At 39.4% G+C, this 18,623-nt stretch overlaps 1 protein-coding gene across 1 annotated transcript in view; it reads left to right on the top strand.

Moving 5' to 3' along the window:
- The first annotated feature begins 1,751 nt into the window (after positions 1-1,751).
- LOC102227076 (insulin receptor-like) overlaps positions 1,752-18,623 on the top strand; it is an 80,401-nt gene continuing 63,529 nt past the window's right edge. Inside the window, exon 1 of the mRNA XM_023340290.1 lies at positions 1,752-2,915. Within this exon, the coding sequence (XP_023196058.1) occupies positions 2,822-2,915 (94 nt within the window). The 5' untranslated portion in view covers positions 1,752-2,821. The remainder of the gene's footprint in view (positions 2,916-18,623) is intronic.

Here is an 18,623-nt window from a genome sequence, read left to right as displayed (position 1 = left end):
TTTATGCCAAATGGAATTTCCTTAAAGTGTCACTGACACCATAAAACCACTTACATAAATTAAAAAAGAACTGCTGTTCTTTTGTTCTGTGTACACAGAAGCTTTGAATAAGCTAAAAGCTAGCAACAAAATGCAGTCTGAAAGCTGTATGTTGATTACTACTCAAAATTGCAGAATATTTTGATGTCATCTACAGAAAAACTACAGAAATTTAGTTTTCTGTACATTTCTGCCGAATACTACAAATTTCTGCAGAATGCTGCTTGTGCAGCAGAAAAAAGCAAGAACCTACAAAACATGTATAGAAAAACTGTTGAAGAGAAGTGAAAACTTTTAGTCAATGCAAAAGTCGCAGCTAAGGGGTATTAGAAATTAGTGCAGAACACTGCCTACAAAGCTAAACTGTAAGGTTGCAGCAGTTTTTAAGCTCAAGGTAGCTGAAATGCTAATGATAGCTTGTACGCTATCACACTGCTTGGAGAAACATACTCCAAGCAGTGTGAAAAAATCTATAGCTAAAATTAGCTGTAAACTAATGCTATAGTTAAAACAGTATTGTCTATTATGAGTTTCTTGACCTAAGGCAACATACTCCGTTCAATAGGCGAAATGTAAAATCTAAAATTAGCTAAATCGTTAAGCTACCTAACATAACAATAGCATGTTGCATGTTGACCTACAGCTCCATATTCCATGCAGTGTGAAAAAACCCACATAAAAGCTGAAATTAACTAAAATGGTTATGTCGGCAGGCATTCATTTTGTCAATAACATGCGGGCAAAGCTTCCAGATAAGTTAAAAATATAGGTAACTTGATCTAAATCCTACTAAATGAGGGGTCTCTGCGTCCATCTGGGGTCTAATTGAGTTTTTGTGACAGCACTACAATTCAAGAATTGTTTGGTCAGGCATCTGATGCAGGTAGACACTGTTTTAAAAGGCTCCCAGGGTGCAATTTGTGCTGGCAAACTTCAATCTTCAAAAAGAAATCTAGAAATGATCACTTGTTTTACTCTCATTTTAAGTTCAATAAAAACCTTAGTGTTTTGTTAAAATACTGAATGTTAATGTACCGCTAATCAAGTTTTTTTTATATTAATTTTGAATATTCCATGCAGTTGAAAGATATATTGTACATTTATATTAGAATAAATTTAATCAACTTCAATTGAACTGGAACCAAATAGGATCCCACATATGCTGGAAATGAACCCGCTAATCTTAAAAAGTGCCTTAATGTGAATATATATAGATAAACTGACATGTAGAGCATTGGTTTCAAACAGGATGAATGAGAAGCAATTGTTTTAAAATAGAATATAGCAGATATACAATATATTATTCCACAGTGAGGAAATTCAGGCGTCACAGCAGTTAAAGGTAAAGTTGTTTATTTTATAAAGTTTATAAAAATGAACAAAAGAGAGAAGAGACTGTTCAGTAAAGTCACATTTACCAAAAACATTATTTCTTCTCTATTTACTTCTTCCCTAAAAATGGTTTTGAGACATTTCATTTCATTAAGATAGACCTTCCAATCCTAAAACTGTGTGTCGTTTGTATTAACATGTAACTAGGCTCCAGTTTGCAGACGGTGTTATTCCGGTGACAGGGGCGCTCTTGTTGTGTTGTTTCCTGCCCACCTGGCGGACAGACAGTCGGTCCGGATCCAGGCTGTGCTGGAGGAGGCGGAGGAAGAGAAGGCGGACTTTTCTCTCCGTGTTTTCCCGCAGACCGCGGCCCAGCTGAGGTGACTGGCAGGACTTGTTTACTGGTGGAGAGGCTCGCAGAAAGAGAGACGGAAACGGGGAACCTGAGGGAGAGCGAGCTCCAAACGCAACGGGAATCCAAGTTTTTCCACTTGCCCTCGTATTTTTGAGTCTTTTTACTCGGATTTACCTCCCTTTTTGTGGACTCCCTGACACGGGATACTCACTTAGTGTGTTTGTGCGCTTTTTACAAGTATCTCCAACTCTACCGCCGACGCCGAAACCTCGTTTGTTTTGGATTAGCCAGCTAACATTAGCTTCCCCCCCCTCCTCCTCCATCGTTGAGAGGAAAAAAAAAGCATCGGAGCGGCGTGGTGGAGACTTTTCTCACTACACCAGGCTAAACAAGGACATTTTTCTTTCTTTTCCCCCCCCTCCACCTCAGTCTTCAAGGTTTCTGCTTAAAAAGGTGACGCTCGTCTCGTCTGCTCCGTTTCCCCCAGTTTGGTATTTTTATTTTTATTTTTATGGGTGTTATTCGTTTGCGGCGCGGTGGTCAGCGGGGGTGAAGGAGTTCAGAGGAAGGTCGTAGTGTTGGAGAGAGAAAGAGAGAGAGAGACGGGGAGAAAACTGCACGTTTTTCCTGCTGGGAGTTTCCTGGGATGTACCTCCATTGGTCTTAAAACGGGAGAAGACGAGAAGGAAGAAGCTGCAGCGGTGATCCTGGAGACTTTTAACTTCAGCTGGAAAATACTCTCTGTTATCTCAGTGGAAGATACACACGACAGCACACCTCCAAACTAAGGGATAATTTAAAAAAAAAAATTTTTTTTTCTTCCTGTATTTATTGGAGCATCAACATCAAAACAGATGAACGGGGACTGTCGCCTTCACTTATGGAAAATGATTTTCACTCGCACATGTGTCACCAGAACCCAAGATCATATAATTTAGTTGTTTCTTTACGCATATATACCAGGGCGCGCATCACAAACTTGCCTGAGGAGGAAAAATAACTTGATATCTGCTCTAATATAAACATTTCCCCCCCTGAGGATTGGAGTTTCCTAAACACCTTCAGAGGGAGAGAGAGAGCACAACTTCAATCAAAATGAGGTGGTTGACGCTGAAACTGCGAGCACAATTGGTGTTTTTTATCCTCTGTACCTGTGTTATATGCCAGTGTGGGCTAATAAACGGTGAAAGTAAGTATAATAATAATTATTATTACTAATAGAATTTACTGCTATTGTGCATTTTTTTTGTAAACACACAAATGTTTAAAATCTTGCTTGTTTTTTTTGTTTTTTTTTTCAGAGAAACCTAACGGTGTTAATATTTAGAGATTAATTTAACATAACCCCTTTTAGTATCACTGAATAAATTATTTTGTTTTTCTTTTCTTGTCACGAGACCCTCGCCTACGGTTCCGCGCATGCCCAGACTCTTCGCACGTCTCTTAATTGTTGCAGCTCGTTAATTTCAACTGCTGCGGCTGCGTAATAATAATTGATAATCTCCCGTTGTGCTTTGGAGGATTGTTATGCGAACACCCCCTCAGCCGCCCCGGGTGTGTTTTCGGGGGCCTGAGCTCGTAGCTGCGACCCCAGGGTCGGATTAGTCGCTGCTGCTGGACCAGGGTGGTCTGCGGCAGCGAGCCCAAACTGGGAACAGCAGGATTGATTAGTAGCCCCGTGAGCAGCAGCTAGGCCTCTCATGGCGACGCTAGACATCGTTGGATAGGGCAGGACGTTGTGCCATACACTTAAAATGACACTCCTTTATATTTGTTTTATATAGGACCTATTATTTTTTTGCTCTGAATTGAAACTAAATATGCTTAATATCTGTATAAACTTCCCAAATTGTTCATACCTCTGGCAGATTTTAGTTTTGAAATATTTTCATTCAGTTAATGATTGCTACTGGTAATACAACAATGTAGCTGGTTGTGTTTTCTGTCCCTGATTTCCGCACGTTTTGTAGATTTTTAGTGACCGAGATGCTGAAGCTCATGGGAGCGATGATGAAAGTCAAGGGTGATTAAAAATGGGGATTTCATCTCAACAAATGATATTTTATTGCACGCTTTTGTTAATATCATCATCAACCTTTGAGCATTCCTGTCTAATACTCTATCAGTGGCTGAAAGGATTTTTATTCTAGATCGCTGAAATGTGCATTTTGATCAACTAAAAATGTAACTGCATTTAAAGGGCCTTTGCATTTTATGCCAAATGAGCTTTCCATAGAGACACACACATATGCGGCTTTGCTGCAGCTTGAATGTAAACAAATTATCCACTGACACTAAGAAGTCTCTTCATAGGTGGTGGATTAACCCTCGCTGCTCTTTACCTCCAGATCACAGCGCAGTAAAGGCTTCTTCCTCTCTGGAGGACGTCTCTGCTGCTTGTTGTTGTTTTCTTATTAATGAGCCGAGGTTTTACAGAAATGATCTAACAGAGCGCAAATTTAACAGCCCTGTTAAGCGTCAGCGACTGAGTGAGATAATAGTCCCATTTCAGATTGCTTAATGACCTTGTTTTAGAAAATACAGGGTGAAAATTTTCAGCTGCTCAGATCTAACGCAGGAAGCAGAAATATGAGTTATTGCAACATGAGAAAATAGATTTTTTTTTTTTCACTTTTGTGTCAGTGATTTCCTTCTTTGGGTTTTGTGTGTAAATTTAAAGTTAAGTTGTTCAGGCTGAACTTTTGAGTGTTTGGAGATTAATAACAAACATTTTCATTGTTTGTCAGGGGTTTAACCTTTGACCTACATTATGTCTCCTTGGGAAATTTGCTTTTAGTGTTGTTGGATGATGTGTTGCACAAGCCTGCAAAGTGTCTCAGAACATGATCTCATAGCAGAGCAGTGAGCAGGCAACGATCTAACGCCACAAATCACCTTAAAGAAGCTGCTCATTATGAACCAGTTGCCTCTCCTTGTCTTTAGTGTTGCAGTGGCAGGAATTGGTTGTGTTCCAGTAGAGTGGCTCTCAGTGGTTTGAGAGGAAGTGATCTGACTACTATTCACAGGTCATGTCTGCAGACAGAATGGAGGCCAGTGAAGGGGTTGTCTCAGACACACAGCTCTTTCCTTTTTGCTGTTTTTCTTTCTCCCTCCTGCTCAGCGTCTCTCAGGGTATGTCTCATTGGCTGTTCATGAGTACTCTGGGAAGTGCCCATATTTGGGTCTCAAGATGTTTGCAGCAAACGTGGGGGTGGGGACAACAAGCAAAATGCCTAAAATATTTCATTCTGAATCCACATGCAGGGCAGCGGTCATGATGTGCCGACTGCACTTCCAGAAGGTCTCATAAGAAACGCTCCTTGTCACAGCTTCTTGATGAGCGTGGACAGCTATCGAAGTCATACTTATCAGTGAAATGTTTTCTGAAGCAACTGCTGAATTGTCTATTAGTCTAACTCCTGAAAAACAAGTTGTGCAACCGGAAGTCTTCCCCCCTCTTTTTGCTCCTTTAAAGCCTGTGAGCTCAGGTCTTTCAGGAGTGCATATGCATTTATTAGTACATGCTTTCCACACATTCTTGTCCATTATTCCTACACTGGGAATAAAATGTCTAGAGCAGCGTCTTTCATTCAAGAGATGTGGCGCAAATCAACAGACCCGTACTGTAAGAGCTGTTTGTGTTTGTCTGTAGCCTGTTTGGATTCACAGGCACTCTTCACTGAAATGCACATTGGCATTTTCCGACAATGCTGTGCATGTTGTGGAATGCCTTTGAAGTGGCCCACCATGTAGGTGTGTGTGTGTGTGTGTGTTGCTTTGCACCCTGGCCTCTGTGTGCTTTCTGCAGGATCTCATCTCTCAGCTTCTGACTGGTGCATTTCTGCACAGTGCAAGTTTTGTGTGTGTCCAGATGAGGAGGCCATGCATGAGAACAATGTGTATAAGGCATTTAGGTTCAAGAGTGGGCATCCCAAGTAGGCCCCACGGAACCCACCATAGGTCCAATTCATCAGACAGAGAATAGTTTTAGAAGAGGACGACGATGGTAACTGAGGTGAAGGATGTCACGATGTGAAGCAGAGCTGCTTGTACTGTGCTGAACAAATTTATTTATATAAGAGCATCTCAAAAAGGATTGGTGCACTGTGATAACTCTCTGAAAGCCACGAACCAGATCCTCAGACAGCTAATTGATGATAAAAAGTTAGATCTTAGGACAAAGATGTGATATTTGCAGTCTGTCAATGAAATGAAGTGTTTTTTATAGGACAAAGTGAAAATATGTCATAAGCTGCAGCCAGGTGAATGAATTGACCTAGAATTATATATAGATCTATAATAATATTTATAGATCTGTCTCGATAACCAATTTTGCTTGACGATAAATTGTTCCAATGATTATTGCGATAAAAATAATATTGTTTTGAGACTATTTTCAAGAAATATGTTGATAATGGTATAATCATGCAAATTTGCCCTCTCAAAGACCAATAAACTTTGGTTTAGTAAAGAAGGCTGAAATATATTTTATACATCCAAAATAAAACCCAACAACCAAACACAAATGTAGAGCATAAAAAACACACCCAATCAAAACCATAAATGAAATGAATTATGATTTTTCTGTAAATTGCCCTTCAAAATTATTGATCATCAGAATGGAAATTATCAAGCTCATTTTAATTTATCATTTAATTAATAGATTAATTTCTTATTGCGACAGCCTTAAACATTCATATTCATCTCTGGTAATAAGAAGAATAAAAGAGATTGTAGAGACTGACCAAATAATCAGCCACAGATTGTAATTTGCGGACCTTCTCTTGATTGACTCCCATTTGGTAAAAAATCTTGGTGAAATACTGAAAAGCCAGATGATTACCCATTTCAGTGACTCAACCTTTTGAATATATTTGAAATAATAGCATAAACAAGATCAGGTTTGACAATTAAAAACACTTTAATTGGACTATATGCTGCTTTTACATATATAGATTTATTATGTTTCTTCACTATAAAAACGGAATTAATATAGTCACAAGAAATGTGAAAATGTAGCTGCTAAAACCTTTTACCCATGAACTATTGGCCAATTAGAGACTATAAGTTTCATAGAAAGTTCATAGGTATGTTTATGTTTTGATAGGTTTATCCCATTTGAATATAAACCACATTGCAGACATGCATCTCAGTATTTTTTCTTTATCATTGAAATGATGATGGTTTACTCAAAGTATTACCTGATGATGATCCTGAGGCTTCATAAATGAAGCTCCATATTGGGATAGATGCCTCCTCCTTTATCATATTGCTTGATACGTTAAACACAGAAGCTTCTCCATTTTGACACAACATATCAGAGAAATGCATTTCCACCAGCTGTAGCTGCTGGATTACAGTCTGAGTTAAACATTACACATCATATCTTCTACTGTGAGACTGGGAAGGTTATTCAACTGCAGTTAAATGAGCTACAAAAGCTTATCTTAGAACTTCTCCTGTTCACTTAATGATAAGTGAAATTTAAGAATTTTAAATAACACTCAAGCAGCTTCTACCAAACACAAGGGGTCGGTAACAGTGATGTTTTTGGGTGTAAAGCATGAAATGTAGCTTTCGTTGTTCTCCAGCCTGGAACACAGTCCTGTGACGGACTGAAATAGCTTGGTAGTGATGGTTATTTCTCTTTCCTCTGATGTCGTCTCCTCCGACTCTCATTCTTCGATAGAGGAGTGAGACTGTTTATCTAAAACTCTGCTCACTGCACAGAAATGTGCTGGAGTGAGGAGGGGGATGGATGGGGAGTGGGAGACACAAAGAAACACAGACTGTGCTGTTACGCCATGCTGCAACAATCTGATTTAACAGTTTGCGCCTGGCTTATTTAAACCAGGCATCAGTTTAGTTTTGTGCAGTTTTTACACGAGCACCTTTGCTCTTGATAATATCGGTAAAAGTCATAGAGTAAAACAAATGTTTATTTGGAAATTTAAACAGATCAATCTAGGAATGGGTCTGTACCTTCAGCTTAACCTTTAGTAAAAAATCAGCTTCCTGAAAAAACCATTCGCCAAAAAAATCTGAAATAAGATAAAATTTCTTTGATTTAAAGGAGAAAAATACATTTCTACTACTAAAACTATGACTTACTTTTTTATATGTGTAACATTTTTAGTTTGTGATTTGTAGAGCAGAAGAAAACACATTTAGCACCTGCTAAATGTAGCATTTAAAATTTTCAGTTGCAGGACAGTGGATTTGTAAAATTTAAATTAAAATGTTAACTTTAAACAATTACAAAAACAATGCAGAAAAGTTTATATAAAATCATTTTTACCAGATTCTGCGTATTCTCGGAAGATTAACTAAATCACAGTGGGATATAATCTAATGAGTTCATGGTTTTCCTGATAAACTGCGGGATGTTTTCCAGTCTTTTGCGCTGATGTTCATATTGAAAACAGGAACAGAGAGACGATATTGGTCGCTGCAACTTCGAATCAGTCTTGGTGTTGCGACTCGCTGAGGACACGCTCTTTGAGTCTTTGCTTTTTTATTTGTTGTGCCCTCCCTTCCTTTTGTTAAATATTTCTTTTCTGTTTTTCCTACCTTCCTTGTCTCCTTTAATCCTTCCTTTCTTTCCTCCCTCATGTCTTCCTTGTTTCTATTCTTGTACGTGTATCTAAATTTATGGTGAACTTCAGGGTTTTATTTTCTTAAATGTCTGTAAAGGATCTTTCCCATTTCTACATGAAAAAAGCGAAGGAACCCTGATCTTATGGTTCTTAAATAGTAGATCTTTGTAGATCTTTTCCAAATTATTGAAGATGTTTGTCCCTTGTGAGACTCTGAGTGCAGACTCTGGTGGTCAAAGCTTGTAAAAACTCTTCAGGAATTTGAGGCTGTCTCTTTGAGAAGTCAACATGTTCGTCTTTGTCGGAAACTGATCCATAACCCTTCCCTCTCAGGGTCGTCTTTCTGACTGCGCCTGGCCTTATTCATGCAAGCACACGTGTACATCTCATCTTAAAAGAAAACCTGTTATTCACTAAAACACGTCAGCGCTTGTTAATTTCAAACAAACAATATTGGATTTACTAAATAAATGTTTACATTGCAAAGATTACCAACTATCTTCATCTCACTGCTTCCCCTGCTGAGTCAAATTCAGAAGATTTCCACATTTTTAACATACCAGCTCACGCGCTGCGCTGTGCAAAGGACAGATGCCTTCTTTGTATCTGCATCATGTGTTGGAGTGTGAGAGGGCAGCGGGTGCATGTGTGGTGTACAGTGGGCTTGAGAGGCTGTCCGACTAAACCCGATGGGTTACATTTATTTTAGGGACAGTCATATGACTGAGAAGTAGCCATTTGACACAGTGCCCAGTGAGGCTCTCTGCAGTTAATTACCTGCACACAAACAGAGTCGTAATTCTTGTCGTCGGTCCTAAGGAGGTACGGATTCAGCTGCAATAAAAAAAATTAAATAAATAATGTTTGCAGTTAATAAACGACATTAAATCCACCTCCGGTTGAGAAATAAATACTTTCCCACTAATAGCCGCATTTCTGCTGAATGGTTATTTTTAGAGGGTCTCTATTACTTTGATTCAAAACAGATAAACGTAATTTAATCCAGTGTTGCTCATATAACAGAGCATTGATTATTAAAGTTATGATAATGTTATGTATGACATTGGTTAGTTTGATAGTCTTAAAGATCTCTTTTTACAGAGTCGCATGAAGTTCAAAAGCTGGTATTTAACGATCAGACATGGAGTTTGTAACTCAAACTGTAATTTAAAAACAATTTTTTATTCATAAGAGTGATGGAAGGTAACCATTTCCACACCATGGCTCCATTTTTCCAGCCAGAAACATCTAAAAAAATCTTGATTTTAAACCCTAGAAGTAGTATAATTTTAATCGTTTTGACGCTATTATTTTCAATACCTTATACTCCAAAGAAACAAAAAATACATAAAAAATACTGACAGTAGTTAGTATTTTTTATATATTTTTAGTTATACTAACTAACAATAGTTAGTATATTTCACATGCTAACTAATGGGGAGCAAAGGCTGTTAAAATAAACAGCACATTTTATTTATTTTTTTTAATAAAATAGTTCTGCTAGAGAAAACATGGAAATTACTTCTCAGTTTAAATGTACCCTGAAATAGAATTAATCTTTGAAATTCGATTGAAGTTGTAATGAATTAGATTTCCACATGTATTTATTTATTTATTTTCCTAACTAAATATTATATGTGTTTCCTAGGATGTGCCTTATTGTTTGTTATGGTTCACATTGACACAGCTGTAGAGCCACAGCTGTATGAGTTTAAGCTCAGACATTATGGGATATCGGCCTAGTTTTTGGGTAATTCTATGGATTTGTTGTGCTTGAAACACAAGATTCATCACCTTTTGGTGACATCAGTGACTTGTTTTGGTCTCCTTGCTGAATATTGCTGACAACTGTAATTTGCATGTGTAAAAGACACCAAAACAGGCTGTAGTGTAGGCGCCCTCATCCTCCTGAATTTGGATCTAGATCTTTTGCCTGTAAGTCACACAGGTCTAATTTTCTTTTCGGCTTTATTTAATGAAGCGATATTTAGCTGAGGTTTCTTTGCTTGCTCCAGAACCTTCCTTACTCCCTGCACCCCTCCTGGGTCCACGCCTCACAAGTGTTTTCTTGTTTTTCTATGCTGGAGCTCCAACTCTTTGTGTATCCTTCTCCCTCCCTCCGTCTGCCGTTGCGTTCAAGGGTAAACGAGTTCACTGTCATCCGCTGCGATGTTTTCCTTTCACACAGCAGATGCGCACAGCCTGCAGACGCAGACTCGTCCTCCCCACACATACAAGCACACACAGAGGTGCACACCTGCTAATCTGGCCTTTATGGTGTGGGAAAACCTCCTTCGTTAAACGTTTCCCCTCCCCTCTCTCTCTCTCTCTCTTTCTCTCTCTCTTTTTTTCTTTCTCTTTTGCTTGTTTTTGTTTCATCCTGTCTTATTAGAGTCTAAGTGATGCTGAACATTTCCACCTGCACGTCCTGAACAACAGTCCCTGGTCACATGGCCTTCTCTGATTATGTTTGACAGGGCTCTCTGTTTTTGTCCTGATAGACCAGCCTGAGACGGATTACTATGGTGACAGGAGCTGTGCTGACAGTAGACTAACATCCCCTGTTTGACGACTCCTTGTTTCTACTGCCAAGATTGGCATTTACTGTGAACAGATCTTTAAATTTCTTCTTTTTGCCTCATTAGAAAATTTTACTTTACAACCTAGATTCATGTTGGACCTTTACAATTTAGTTGTTTCACCCAGTCTGCAGTCTGTTTGCTGTTGATTAGATTCAGATTTCAATATGAACCTAACTGCACTAGCAGAGCTCTGAGTTGCTGTTTATACTGTCAGCTGTTTTGATACAATCAGTGAATCTCTGTCCTTCTTAAAACTGCATGGCTTCTCACCTCCAGCCAAGCAGCTTGCTTCCTCTTTTAAATCAAAACTCATTGGTGTCTAAACTTTGTGCACTGTGGCCCAAAATCACCAAGTTGATGCTATTTGGGAATCATACTTCTTTTCCCCATCAATTAGGGAAGCAACACAATTTTGTTGTGAATGCTGTCTTTTTATCTGCTTAGAAATAAAAAAAAAGAATCAACATTTTACTGTAACAAAGTAGAAAACAGAAGATTTTTGGGTCAGGAAAAGGGTCTCAGACAAAAGAAAGGTGGCCTAATTTACGGTATAAAAATGAAATCATAAAAACATGTTTTGTAAAATAAAAATACTGTTTTGTAACAGATATTTTCAGTTGAAGAAGCAATACAATAAATTTGAAAATCTCATCCTATAGAAATTACAAAAAGTGTCTTTTTCAGCTTTTCTGGAGAGTCAAATATAAACCGGTCTTGAACTTCAGTCAGGGGCCACCCAAAATCATCACAAGGGCCAAACATTACTGCTCCATGAGCATTTTATTACCATGGTGAAACATGAAAGTAGAAACATCATGATGTGTGAATGCTTTTCCTCTAAAGACAGAAAAGCTAGTCAGAGGTGTTTGGATGATCGATTGTTACCATTTAACATTCAAGTCTGTGCACATATTTTTCCAGTAAGGACTATTATTTCTTTTATATCTGCACCATGAAAGCCAGGATAGTTTGCCTGCATATACTCAAGTGCATTTGCTGGTTCAATCAATAAAATCATTGAAGTTTTTTAACATTATGTGCTTTATAAGGAGCTTCCGTTCAATGCTGCGTTACGTCAGGATGGTAGAAACAACATGGCTACTGGCCCTGATTTTGTGGCTGTAAAACTGATAATGCTTTATGAAAGTGTTCAGCGGAAGTCGATGTCTTGTTAAACAGCTGCTATATGTTCCAGTTTTGAAAATGATTAGCAGAGGTCAAAGTCCCAGTGCTGGCATGGAAAAATAATTCGGACCGGAAGATTTGAAAAATTTTAAGAGCTCAGTAGCGTGGTGATCACGTGAAGTGTGTCAAAGATTAAAACGACGCTGAACAATATTTTAAATAAACAGCATGAAAGGGTTGAACTTAATTTATTTCACTGGTGATGGGATCTTTTGCTGCACACTTGTATGTTTTCCTAACTCATGTTTATTTAATATTAATCGGTGCGATTTCACAAACATACAGAATTCAGCTTTGGTAGATTTCAGCCATGCTGGGATGTGTAGTTGAGAAGAAAATGCTTTTGTCTTGTAATGGCACTCTTTAGTCCAGACAAATGAAGAGTAATGGAGATGTTTTTTTTTCACAACCACAACTTGTTGGAGCCTTTGTGCACCATCCTGAGTCTTGTTTTGTCGTCAGTACAGCTCCATATTTCCTCCAATTGATACCACCTTGCTGTGGTTTGGTCTCTGTATAAGGCTGTTGGGATTCTGCACCCTGCTCCTGACTGATACATCTGAACATGATATCTTTTTGATCCCTTTCAACCTTTTTACAAACTGTTGCTTCAGCTAAAGGTTGATCAGATACACCATATTGTAACTGAGGTTGGGTGTGGAACCAAAAGCGTCAATCAAAATGTGGTTACATGAAGTATTAGTTTAGGCCGTGGACCCTTGAGATCCATTGTCAGGACACCTGAAGGGCTCTCTATAATTTTATGAGTGAAAGAACAAATGTAATCTGTCTCTAATGTGTCTAATGAACAATTAGGTGGTACATTTGTTGACTGAAAAAAAAGAAAACCAGACAAATGGGTACAAATTAGAGTAAAGGGGCATGATGGTGAGTCATTGTGAGAAAGGACATGGACTTGACGCTTCTGCAGCCGTTTATGAGCCCACATCAAGTGTTCCCTAATTATATTGTAGTTAAATGGATCCCATATTGAATTATGCCTTGCTGTTAAATGGCAGCATAATAAATGAAAGTCATTTTACAATACCACTGTGGCCACAGACCTCCCACTCCAGGGACCTGACTGTCAGACGTAACACTGAGGAATTTTATTGGCCGGTCAACGTTTGCATGTAACATCATCCATCCAGACTTGTCAATATGTTATACGGTATTTCATTTTATTTTAAACATGTTTGTCCATGATTCATTGATTGATTGGGGTTCATTGATCATAGTGCCATTTCCGCTTGTTGTTGATATGGAAGAAGTGAACATGAAAGATGTGGATTTCTTGGTCTGCCTGTGGGTTGGAGAATAAGATGTTGAAGTTGGAACAGGCCTGGGCAGTGGAAAAGGTAAAGGAAGGGAGAGATGTGGAAAGAAAGAAGGAGAGAGGCAGCACTGGTGTGTGTGTGTGGTTTTCCTACAGCAGCCAGTGAGAGCTGGTGGTCTCACGGTGCAGACAAACGGGCCATTAAACTGACCTGACCCTCGGCTCTCCATCCCCTCGACTTCCGTCATGCTGTTTGCTCCCGTGCTTCTTTACTTTCTCCTGTGAAATTCTACCTGAGCCCCCACGCCCCCGACCATCCTCCTTCCTCTTTCCTCCTCGATTTTCCATCCCCAGACATCTCTTAATAGTTTTAATCTTTTCCACTTACACACACGGAGTTCTTCATGCAGAACGTACATGGAAAAATGTCAACTTGAACAAAATAATTTCCGATTTTCTCTGTGTCTGTTAGTTTTGGGTTCATTTGGCAGCCATATTTGGTAAAATCTATAAGATTAGTGATGCATGGGGTAATCTTCCTTACCAAAAAAACTACATTGTGGAAAAAAAGTTAAGGATATCGACTTACTCTCTTAGAGTACAGCTTGGCAAAGAAGAAGGAAGAAGGGAACGTGTATGGATGGACAGGAAGAAGCGGGTTTAGCAGAGCAGACGCAGCTCATCCAGACTCGTGCGTAGCGCTGGTTTGTGGGTCAGAGCGTTGGTTGGAGCCGGTCCCTGCAGCTGCTGCTGTGTGGCGGCGAGTCAAGTGGGGTAATGGAGTCCCAGCCTTCTCGCTCTCAGGCCTCTACTCACCACACTGTGCTCCACTCACTAACGTGGAAAGATGAAAAGTAACATCACATGTCTTTGGGATTACTCACTCTGTGTCTGTGGTTGTGTCTGCTGTGCTGTTTATCCTCTGAGCCGCCTGGCCTGCTGTTGATTACCTGCTGCTGTTTCCCAGCCACCACCCCCTTTGCCCCATCACCCCCCAGCCTTGTCCTTAGCACCACCTGGTTTAGCTGTTGTGTTAGGCGTGGCTTGAATTTTTCAGATTCTTCTTTCTACTTGATGGGACTGATGTTTTTCCAGCTGCTCTTTAAGATATTTTGCTGCAGTCCTTTTGACTTTAATAGCTCATTAAAACAGAATTTAAACCAATGAGGGGAGATAACTCAAACATGGTAATAAAATGTAATTCAGTAAATATCTTTGCAGCTTTTGCTTAGATGTGTCTTTTTCAAAAGCCACATTTTTGCATCAGTTTTTGAAGAAGCTGAGTAGTGCAGAAAATCAGGATATGTTGAAACTACAGTGAGGCAATGCTGCAATTTGCTGAGTAAAACGTAAAATAAGTCATTAAGATCTGTTGATTCTGGATTCGTTTATCAAAAATGTAATTTCTCAACTTTCTCAACCAAACTTTGTCACATGATTTAATTTGTGTTGCTAGATTAGAAACAAAGAGGGATGTTTTATTTACCTACAAGTACCATGCTCATATCAATGGAATTAGGTTTTCCTGTTGTTGATTGCTCTGAGAAATTGCTCTAGTGTTTAAAAAAGTAAAGATTAATCTTTACTTTTTCCTTATTACATTACTGTCTGATTTCATGCTAGCAGCACATGCAGTGTTAGCCATTAAGCTGTTGAATTGTTTTTTTTTTTTTAATGACGTTGAAGGTGAAAGTCAGTTGGCCCAAAATAAGAAGAAATAATGTAAAGTTTTCAAGGAATATTCTATAATTAAATAACATTTTAGTATTTAACTATCTTCTTTATTCTTGGAAGTAAAGAAAATTAAAATTTACGTAAATACGTAAATTTAGGATTTGAAATGAAATCTTTAACCCAGAGATCCTCCATATGGAGGCTATGGAGGCTATCCTCCATAGCCGTGTTTGCCACAGTGTTGGTATATCATGGACTCATAGTTTGTGCCTCACTCTCCATCTCTAGCCACACTTTGAAACCCACCCAGCGGTCCGCAGCGCAACATTCAGCACTTTTACCCTAAAACACTGTTGTTGTTTTCTTTAATGTCTTGTTTCTCATTTCCTTACACACCTGTTGATCCTCCTCTTGTACCCCCTCACCGCCACCTTAAGGCCTTGAGTCCAAAGTCGAGCTCGGCTTGTTGAAGCTAGAATATGGTGAGTCATTGTTTTTATAAATAAGCAGCAGTGACACAAGGCCTTTCCTCTTCCCCCTGCCTCTTTTTCTCCTCATCGCCCTCTTGTCTGTACTTGTGTCTCCCCTCTCCTTACCGTCTGCCCCTCTCCTGTCCCTCCATTGCGGTGCCAGAAGGTAGGAAGAGGGAGGCGAGCCAAAGTCACCAGAGCGATCTGATTTGAGTTCCTCTTCTTGCTCAGCGAGCCGCCTGACGGCCCAGGCGGGGTTTGCTCCTAGCTGCTCCAATCTGCCACCAGCTGGCCCTTTGCCACAGCTGTAACTGGACCCGGTGTTGTATAAAAATAGGCTGGGTCATCTTGGTTTGCCATGCTCCTCAATGGGAGACTGAGGCAATGGAGGAACAGGTGCTCCAGCCCACACGCTCCTCCCCTCCACCGCTATCTGATGTCTTCAGTCGCCTCGGTGATTGTCTCTTTATGCTATTTATAAATACTGTGGAAAAGTTGTAGGCTTCTTTCAGTCAGCTGACGGTCACTGTGCAGCAACAGGTAGGGAAGGGGCAGTGTTACTTTGTGCTTTATACAGCAAGAGCAGTGGTGTCCAAACGTTTTGCCCTAGGGGCCAAAACCGGCAAATTTAAACTAGTGGGGTGCCACAAAATCCATTAAATTAAAAATGCCAAAATTTGTTTCCTCAATAATAAGAGAAATTTTTTGTCAAATCTTTATATCATCAAAGATTCAAAGCACGAAAAGAGCTTTGGACGGTCGCCTTATTACAATTTTTGGGGGTCGATTGCTATGTTTTTGGCCAAATGTTGACCACTCTTGATGCAAAATCATTTCAAGGGTCACAATTTCCCTCCTGCGCCACTGTTTGGACACCTCTGAGCTAGAGAAAACCCCTTGTTTGAAGGACAGAGAGGACGTGGCAATGTAGGAACAGCATAATGGAACATTTTGAAACCAAAACTTCTTGAAGCTTTTCCATAATTTTCACCTACCGTTCTGCTTTGAGCTTATTCATATTCAGAACACCCTTTCTGTGTCTCTTTCTGGCTCATGTCCTCATCTCTCTTTGTTTTGGAGGTACATGCTGGCACTTGTTACTAAAAATGCCTCTCATGCAGTTTCTCTGTGTTTTTTTTTTTTTTTTTTTTCTCACTACAGAAACCAGAGATTGGTAGCGGGCGCACAGGCAGGCTGGCTTCGTGTCTCAAGACTTTCCACATTCATATTAACAAATAAATTTTTCCACCAGCGCTCCACCTGGCACCGCAGCCACACATCTTCCCTCTCAGCAACCGAACTGTTGACAAATCTATAATCAGCAGATCACCTCATCGGGGAATGGGAGAGAGCAAACTTCTCACAGTCCATAGTTAGCCAGCACCTGGTCTCATGCAGGACAGGTCTGATTTCACGCTGAACTAATGTGCAGCAGAGTCGAGCCGCTCTATGCGCCGTAAAGGGCTCCCTCTCTGTCCTGCCCCTTCCCAAACCGCTACCGTAATGCGCTTCATCTCTGCCAGCCAGCTATCATTAGTTGACGCATATTAAATTCTTTGCAGGAAATACAACTCTAAAAATAAGAGAAGAATCTGTCTGAAACTGTAGCTATACTATAACTGAGGCTGCAGCTGTGAAGGCTCATAGAACAGAGGAGATGTCAGCTGATGTGGAGATGACCTCACTTGCACCTGTTGTACGATTTATGTATTTGTTTTTATTTATTTATTTATTTGCTGAAAAAATGAAGTCACTCTGAGACCAAATGTTGAAATGATATTTACAAGCAGTTAATACATTTCTTCTGTATGAATCTAGATTAGTTTAGGGCTGAAACTAACCATTATTCTAGTTATCGATTAATCTATTAATCTGACGATAACCGATTAATCGCAGCAAAGAATTCATCTACATCTAAAACGCCTAACATCATCAAGCTCAGCCTTTTCTGCTTGACTTAACATCGGTACAATATAAGGCTAATCTGTTGAATGTTTTTTAGATGAACCGATTAGTAATTAGCAAAAGGTGACTTTTAGAAGTAGTAGGAATTTTTATTTATTTATTTTTAGTTTTTTATAGAATTTCAACTAAAACTATGCCACTTGAGGAGTTCTGGGTAGAAAATATTTACAAAGATTTTTTTTTAATCTTAAATGCAGAATGTAAATACTTTTGGTTGAATTACTGCTCTTAGTGTGTTGATTTAGTAAATGTCCTTTTTTTAACTATGTATACTCCAATTGACAATCAATTACCAATTAGGTTGATGATCATTGCAATAATCAATTAATCAGCCCTGTTTTAGTTCCTGTCGGCTGACAAGGGATCAAGACCACTGGACTGTTTAAAAAACAATTGCAAACCCCCCCCCCCCAAAAATATATAATCTGCTTATAATTTCTTTGAATAACTGTATCTCTATCTTCAAGTCATTTTAAAAATAACATTGAATAGCTGCTAATTATTTATTTTTTTGCAATCACACTAGCACATGGTTTAAAGGCGGTGAAGCAGAAACTTAAGTCTTTAGAGGAGAAGCAAAATCAGAGGGTAAGAACATTTTGTTTCTTCATGTTCTGTTTGGATCGTGTCCACATCACCATGCCTTTCTACAGAACGTGAGCCAGGAAATATTTGAACTTCATACAATCTTGTTTTGTTTTTTTTGTTTGCTTTTTTTTTACCTGCAGATTAAAATCTTGCATGTTGCTGAATAGAGTAGAAGTGCTGGCATGTCTGAAGGCATTGTTGCAGGCGGCGTCCTGAGCTGTGCTCCTGCACGTTGTAGAAAGATGAAATGAATTGCACTCTTGCGCATATCGTGTCACTGGGAAGTTATCATATTTGGAACCCTTTTCTTCAGTTTTTTTTTTTCTGACACCTTTGTACTCCTCCTCTTCCTCATTCCTGGTGCCAAATTAAGTGTCAAACAGAGAGAGAAGGCAGGCTGATGGCCCACTTGTCAAAAGGTCTACTGTGGGGTGCAGTATGTTCCAGCCTGGGCCCAGCTATCCACGCCACCCACCCGGGCTCATTAGTGGCTGATTGGGTTGTTATTGTAATTAGGAGATCCTGTACGTCCCGTGAGAACACAGAGCTGTCTGCTTCCGG

This window comes from Xiphophorus maculatus, chromosome 9, assembly GCF_002775205.1.
Source record: "Xiphophorus maculatus strain JP 163 A chromosome 9, X_maculatus-5.0-male, whole genome shotgun sequence".
Taxonomy (NCBI): domain Eukaryota; kingdom Metazoa; phylum Chordata; class Actinopteri; order Cyprinodontiformes; family Poeciliidae; genus Xiphophorus; species Xiphophorus maculatus.
This window is presented reverse-complemented; position numbering and strand designations above follow the sequence as displayed.